At 30.5% G+C, this 8,297-nt stretch overlaps 1 protein-coding gene across 1 annotated transcript; it reads right to left on the bottom strand.

Annotated features, from left to right (window-relative positions):
• Positions 1 to 4,827: 4,827 nt before the first annotated feature.
• On the bottom strand, positions 4,828 to 6,038 carry LOC118489084 (heavy metal-associated isoprenylated plant protein 39-like). The gene is made up of 3 exons (XM_035986642.1): positions 5,883 to 6,038; positions 5,591 to 5,666; positions 4,828 to 5,342 (listed from the first exon to the last, which is right to left on the bottom strand). The coding sequence occupies exons 1-3, from the start codon at positions 5,895 to 5,897 to the stop codon at positions 4,987 to 4,989; spliced, it is 447 nt and encodes a 148-aa protein (XP_035842535.1). The 5' UTR covers positions 5,898 to 6,038; the 3' UTR covers positions 4,828 to 4,986.
• Between the last annotated feature and the right edge of the window lie 2,259 nt (positions 6,039 to 8,297).

Raw genomic sequence — 8,297 nt, 5'->3', positions numbered from 1 at the left:
TGGTAGTTTTCTTATTCATATAATATTTATGATAACATTATTGTGGTGGATATATGTCATAAGTTTACACATATGTAAAAGTTTGTTCTTTTATAAAAAATAATAACCAAAAGACAAAAAATATTGTTTTTTGTATAAAAATTAATAATCAAAAAACATAAAATAAAAGATAAGTTGTTATAATTGTAAAGTTTGTTTATTTTATTGGTTAAATTATAAAGTATAATTTTATTCTTTAAAGTTCATAACTTTTTATAAATATCCACATAGTACTCATTCAATAAACTTTAAGTTTAAAATTTTCGTTTTTATAAAAATAAAAAATAGTATTTGACTCGTAAGTACGTTTTAGAGCTTTAACTTAAATTGTTAAATTTCGGGTTTTTACAAATATAAAAAATTTATATTTTTATAAGATTTCATAAACTATTTTTATAAAAAATAGGATGATAAGAGTTTATATCTTTATTAACTTTATATCATACTAAGTTCAAATTTTTAGTTCCTAACTAATCTTATCTATATGAGTCTACTTTTAACTAATAATTCTTAAAAATATGCAACACAATCTACTACTATGTATCTAGTCAAGTTGGTAAATAATTATTTTAGAACTGACTAATATTATCTATAACAATATAGTTGAACTTATAATTCCTAAAAATTTGGAACCCAGTTTAGAATTTATCTAGTAAAAATTGTAAATTTCTGGAGTATTTTATTTATATTACTTGTTATAAAAATGTTTATAAAATAATTAATTTTTTATTAACTTTATATCATAGTAAGTTCAGTTTTTTAGTTTAGCTTTAAAGTTTATTACTTTATTACTTTTTAATTAAAAAATGCAAATTATAAGATTAATATCCAAAAATAACTGCAATAATTATTTTTTTATTAGTTTACTTATAATTCCTAAAATTTTGGGACGTAGTTTACTATTTATCTACTAAATATCGTAAATTAGTATTAATAATTCCTAAAATTTTGGGATATAGTTTACTATCTATCTACTAATCCGTAAATTAGTATTAAATAATTCCTAAAATTTTGGAACATAGTTTATCTTCTATCTACTAAATATCAAAGTTTTGTTTTGTTATAAAAATTAATAATAAATAAAGTATAGAAAAACTGTTTTAAACATGTAAAGATTCGTTTATTAATTAAAAAATATTAAATAAATGACAAAAAATAAAAAATAAGTTGCTATGGTTATAAAGTAAGTTTATTTTGTTGGTGAAATGATAAAGTTTATAATTTTATTGTTTAAAGTCCATAACTTTTTTAAATATCCACATCATACTCATCCAATAAACTTTAATTTTAAAATTTTCGTTTTTGAAAAAGTAAAAAGTAAAAAATAGTAGGTGACTTGTAGGTACGTTTTAAACACCTTTAACTAATGTTAAATTTCATTTTTATAAGGAAAATTGGTATTTAATAAACCAACCTTTAACCAGTTGGTAAATAATAATCCAACCTATAGAATTGGTATATAATAATCCTACCTATCAACATGTTGGTACTCAATGAACTTCCGTTAATTTTTTTTAACTGAAGTTAGTTTTTAAGTTTTATTTATTACACAAACAGTCCCTGTAGTTGTAATTTACTAGTTTTAACTATTTTATAAACCTCAAATCGAGGAAAATGAGGATTTTCGAGTGGTTTTTTTGTTTCATAAAATAGTTAAAACTAGTAAATTACAACTACAGGGACTGTTTGTGTAATAAATAAAACTTAAAAACTAACTTCAGTTAAAAAAAATTAACGGAAGTTCATTGAGTACCAACATATTGATAGGTATGATTATTATATACCAATTCTGTAGGTTGGATTATTATTTACCAACTGGTTAAAGGTTGGTTTATTAAATACCAATTTTCCTTTTTATAAATATTTAAAAAATTATATAATACGAACATGATTAAGTACTAAAGTATATTAGTTCAATCGAGATGTAAATTATAAGTGCAATAAAATAACACAAAACATAAACTTCAAATATAAAATAAACTTTATTATTCATGGGATAGTCTATATCAAACAAAAACAACTGAAAATGAAAAAAAACATAAAAACACTTGATATATTTAATCTAAATCTCTACTTTTTTGATCCGTTTTTCTTGTTTGTGCTCGAATCAGCAGTATCATCTAATTCATCTTCTTTCTCATCGTCCTCAGAATCATCTAAATTTATAACCTCGACCCATTTCCATTCAGAGAGTCTCTTAGATCTTTTCTTTTGATTCCCATACTTCCGATCCTTAAAAAACAAAAATTTAATAAAAAAGTTAAAAAATGATTAAATAAATTTAAAAAAAGAACAAATATAGAATAAAAAAATTTAAAAAAGATTAAATAAATTTTAAAATTACCTCTTCACTAAATTGACATTGAAGCTTAGACTTGTATGGACTGAACATTGCACCATAAGAAATAATTTCAACACTATTATCACCATCATCCTACAATAAAACACCAAATAATAATATAACAAACTTGTTAATATGAAAGATTATAAGCGAAATATTACTTAAAAACTAACAAAAGCTTGTTCGACAACTGGGGTGTTTAAATTGGTGTGTTGAATCTGAAAAATCAAATAAGTTAGTATTCACATAAAAGTAAATAAAAGAAAACAATTATTCATTATTGCGATATAACAAAACTTATCATAGAACCGACCTTAGATTTTTCAATATTGCATGCTTGTTTTTTCGCATCAAATGAATTCAGAACTGACTCCATATTTTAAATCTGTTTAGCAATAGAAATGTAGAATTGTGAGTGTTTGCTATGTATTTATAGTAGTCCATTAGGGTTTAGTTTTAGATTGGTCATCCATTTATTCAGGAAGTTTGTTGTGAGTTTTAAGTTTTTAAAATAAGATGCACATATCCTGTTTAGTTTGTTGTGGCATGTTTAATAGGAAGTTTGTTGTGAGTTTTATCTATACTTACTATATTAAACATGCCACAACAAACTGACTCTGTACAAGTAAAATTAGGGAATATTTTAGTTTATTAATGCCGTTCAAAATAAAAAACTTGGGTAAAAAACAAATGTTAATGTACGGTAGCTAGATAATGGTCAAAGTTGGCTTGGGTAGAAAACAAATGTTGGCTTTAATCAATTGTACATTTACGCATCGGCTATTTGTACTTTATGAACGCACGGCGAAACTAAAAAAGACAACTATCAAAACGTTTAAAAAAATGTGCCGATCGTCATGGTACCTTCGGATTTTTTTAAAACATTACGGGTTGTAAGATATCGCAGGAATACATTAAAGAATTAAAGGGGGGGAGTGTAACTAATTACCCATAATTATGTTAAATGTCAAGGATTTAAATGTAATAGATTGAGGGACTAAAAAATAATTATGGTTTAAAAGACCACTTTACCCTCATTCTAGGGGTTTATTTATAAATAATGGGGGAAGAAGTTCTTAACTTTTGGGAATCCTTCCCTCATGTATTATAATATAGTATAGATAGAGAGAATTAATACGATTATATTTGAATGGCAAGGAATGATGTGTCAACCACCGTTACATCGAGCGTTGTGGCCAAGGTCGACTACTCGACCGCCTTCTTCCCCTTGGCTCTCCCAGATGCGCGGAAACCCGACCTCCACCCGCCTGAAGGCACGACAGTGGAATAATCGGTAAAACTTCGCCTCACATCCAAGACGAACCGGCGCCACCCGTATTCGTCATTCACCTGGATGCCGTAGAAAATAATGGGGAGAGTGAGAGTTGAATGTGGGTCAAAATGAACACCAAGTCTTTCCGCAACCACTCCACCACTACCTCATTGGCAAAGAATTAATAAGATGATGTCAAAAAAAATGAGTACAATAAATAAGCCGACTAGCTGAGAATCACATATCGTTTATTCATTTAACTGAAAATGATATAATCGTTTATTCGTTTTATTGAAAATTATATAAGTGAACTTGTGTTTCATTATAGTTAGAGATTCATTGAAATCATTCAAAAGTATAAATAGATTCATCAAAACAATCTTTTCAGGCCGAGCTAGAGTCCTGATGTACCGCTGGTCCAGTTGCTTAGGAACCGGTCAGTCGAGGCAACTTATCTTTTTATTTTCTTTGGGTGGTCCAGTGTGCCATAGTGATGGGTTTGATTAGTGGGTTCACTGGATGATGAGCAGAATTAAGATTAGCTAAGGCCATACGGGGGATTGGATTATGGATTGCCACGCGGAACATGGTTCTTGTGATACTCTGCCCCTTTTCTGAACTATGGTGGTTCGCATGGTTTAATCCATGGTAACCATCATCCTCTTTCAATTAATTAGGAGTTTTTGATTGATTGGTGGCCGGATGAGAGTGGGGTGACATAACGCTGACGTAAAGGGTGGAGGTGATCATTTGAGTCATGACCACACCACATAGCCTAAGACTACACGGTGTGGAGTGGCTTGAAGGAGAGCAACACGTGGCAACCACGTCGGCATGGTGGCGTGGAGAAAAAAGCACGGGGTGGGAAAGTGGCGTGGAAGAGAATAAAAAAATTTAAAAAAAACAAACATCAACCAATTAAAACAAACCTAAATTACACCCACCAATCAAGAGTCTCCACCTCACCCACACATTTGCCCCCACGTTGGTAGAAATCCTCAAGCCCCAAGCACAACGCCTTTCACAACGTGGAGCACAGGATGGTTTTGCGAGCGTGGACTAACAACATCGTCGTGTTTCCATTTTTTATAATTTATTGTCATCTCATCTGATTATAAAATCAGTATAACAACAATCGAAACTTTCTAACTTCTGAAAAAAAGTAACAAAAGTATGTTATCTAGAAGGATACATTTGTCAACTCATTGTTTTCATACTTTAATTCAACATGAAGTACTTCCAAAATGCATTATTCAACCCTTTACAAAACAAACCATGACAATGATCAACAACCCAAAGTCAACCCCATATACATGCATCCTTTCTTGTACAATCAGCAAATAACACAACCAGTGGGATCATCTTCCACAGGATGAAGACAGATTCGTTGTGTCGGGTACGAGTACGGGTACTGGTACGGGTTATATCCCCCACAAGTAGCTTCCATATATTTTCTAAAAGCTTCTAATCTTTCCTGCTGCTCTTTCTCCTTCTTCTTCTCCTCTTCAGTTTTATCATCTTTCTTTTCTTTCTTTTCTGGTTCAGCTTTTTTATCCGGTTCTTTCGCCGGTCCAACGGTGAGTATGTTCGTGTGCCATTTTTTGAGTTTTCCAACAATATCGACTGGATCAACGTCTCCGATTACCGTCAGTTTCTGTTCTTTCATGTCCATAGCTAAGGACTCGATCCCTGAAAGAGTTTTAGAACAAGGGTTTATGTAAGTTAGTCAAGTTATGGTGTCAAGATAGTCAGTGGCGGGTCTAAAAACTTTTTTTACTGGATCCTTTTGGTAGATTCTCACTGTTTTTTTTTTTTTTTTTTTTTTGCCAAATCATACAAGGTTCTCACTAATTTTTTTTCCAAACCGAATGGGTTCTGGGAACCAACAACAGTAGCCTAGATCCGCCCCTAAAGATAATAACTGATAAAAATATAACCTGAAAGACCGGAAACCGCCTTTAAAACCTTCCTTTTGTCATCATCGTCGTGGACGTCTAGTTTAATAACCACTTTCTGCAATGAATTAAGGATTAATAAACATTAAAGTGAACAAATATGGATGAATATTTGAATAATTGTAAAGAATATACAAAATTTGAGGTTGATATTCTGTTTTTTTGAATTGAAAGAAACAGAGGTTCATATGAAACAGAGGTTCATATGGAACAGAGGTTCATGTGAAACAGAGGTTCATATATGAAATAGAGGAAGAAAGTGAAGAAATTTTACCTTGCTTTCAGGCATGTTGATGGAGATTGGGAAGCAGGTGTATTGAATTGTTGAAGAAATCAAGAGAAAGTTTTGAATTCAAGTGTGTGATTATGTGTGTGATTTATAAGAGAGGAAAGAGAGGTGTGGCTATTGCTTGTGGAAGAAATAATATTAGAAAAGTATAAAATTAAATAGTTAGTCAGAAGTCCAAAACAACTGAAAATTCAATTGTTGTATTTAATTTATGCAAAAAAAGGTTTGAAAAAAATATCAAATTATGACTTGGACCAAGTTTGTATAAACCATGAAGTGTCATGAGACCAAGTCTATCTCATCAACCAACCAAAGTGATGTTTGTTTGGTTGGTCGTTTTTAAATTGTAGTTGACGGTTTGGTTTCATTTCAACTTTAGAGTTTTGAGAAATTATGAGATGTTTTAATATATATAGAATTGTTGGAAACATAGACGGGTCAAATGGATTGGTCGAAGCAGTCAATACAGGTAGCTTTTGTATGGGTTGGGTTGGGTTGAGTCGTTGAGTCTACTCGAAACACTATTTATCCTAAATTTTTAATGATATTTAATTCGTTATAATGTCATGTATGAGTATGGTCACAAAAGTTAACTTAAAGTCCTTAGAATACATTTACGGACGTTTTATACAAAAGTTAACTTAAAGTCCTTAGAATACATTTGAGAAGAAAATTTAATTAAGAAAAAAAATAACAAATGTTACAATTGTAAATATTAAGTAGTTTTTTCTTTATCTCTTTTATTGCTATCTTTAAGTAATTACTTACTCATAAAGACTATCATTCTCTACACTAATGTTTTTTTGTCTACACACATAAAAAGTTATCCTACACATTTCGAAATTTATTATACACATATTTAAATGTATCCTACACAACTCGTAATTTATTCTACACATAGTAATTTGTCCTACACTCTAAATTAATCTTTTTTTACTTTTTGAAAAATATACCCTTATATTAAAATTAATGCAAATATTAAATGAATTAAAATAAAACAATGTTATTGGTTGAAAATTCATCTTTTTTCTTCTTATAAAAAATTTCTTTTCATTTAAACCATATAATATATATTATGAGATGGTAAGATTATACTTACCTTAATTGATGGTAAGTAATTGATTCTTTTTTCTAGTTGAAAGGTACATTGAAAATACTTTATTTAAAAAGAAGCTTAAAAATTCATTTTAGTTCAAATTCCAACTTTTTTCGTTTTAAACCAAACATCTTAAATTCAGATTTCAATTCAAATGAATTTTACGAATTTGTGTAGTGATCAAGCCTCATAACCCTTATAAAATTTGAGGCTATACGACACGTGGCAAATGTGTAAGAAATAGGGGTTCTATAACTTAAGTGTTTAATGAGTTTATACATTTTCAATTATACATATATATATATATATATATGTATATGTATATATATGTATGTGAGAGAAACCACCATGACACGCCGCTATGCATATTACGAAAGGATTTTTTTTTGCCCAAAGCGCCCGAGAGGTGGCCTACCCCAACGCTATGAAGCTGAATGATGGTATATGACGCTATATAAGGCTCTACTATGGATGGCTTAATCCTTTTAAATTGTAGCGAATTCCAACATAGCAAATAATTCAAAAAGGTTATCTGGATGATATTTTCCAAACAAAATCAAACCAACTTTTTTTAACTATAAAAATTCATGACCGAAAAACTTGTAGAACCTCACTGTTGGAAATTTTATAAATAATATTATATTATGAGTTAATATAACGATTATTTAATAATTAAGTCAAGATGAATGAGAGATCTTGTGCTTTAAGTTTGTGTGTTGGAACCATAAACATGTGGAAAATTGAGTTTGTCCCACAAAGGTGGAGAGTTAAATCTTTTGTGGATTTATAATTAGAATTCTCTACACGAATGTATTCTTCTATGACAACTCACACCCAGTGGTAGCCAGAAGGGTGCGAAGCACCCGACACGCGCACGCGCCCGGGCACGGGACCGGGACGAGGGCGATGGGCACAGTGTGGCGCTTTGATGACGCACTTTACGCTCGCATCGCCCCGAGCCGCTTGGAGACGCCTTTAGTATTTTTTTTAGATGCGTCTTGGCCTTGTATTTTCAGCTAGAGACTGTTCAAATTCCACCAGTCAAATGATGAGTTACAGAATTCATTGTGCCATTGAATTCTAAAATTTATTTTTATAAGTTTCAGAATTCATTGTGCTATTGAATTCTAGAATTGAAGGTGCATTAAATATACAGTTATGATTTCGAATTCTAACCAGTATATATACAAAGCTTTGTGCTTTGTTTTAGACACACAGATCTGAAATCGTATGGTTCATACAACACACACATCAAACGAATTTCCTAACTTTGCGTCTCTGCACACTCTTGTTTCAGGTATCCT

The sequence above is a fragment of the Helianthus annuus genome, chromosome 2 (assembly GCF_002127325.2).
Source record: "Helianthus annuus cultivar XRQ/B chromosome 2, HanXRQr2.0-SUNRISE, whole genome shotgun sequence".
In the NCBI taxonomy this organism is placed as follows: Eukaryota; Viridiplantae; Streptophyta; class Magnoliopsida; order Asterales; family Asteraceae; genus Helianthus; species Helianthus annuus.
The sequence above is the reverse complement of the archived record's forward strand: the minus strand, read 5'-3'. Positions and strand labels throughout refer to the sequence as shown.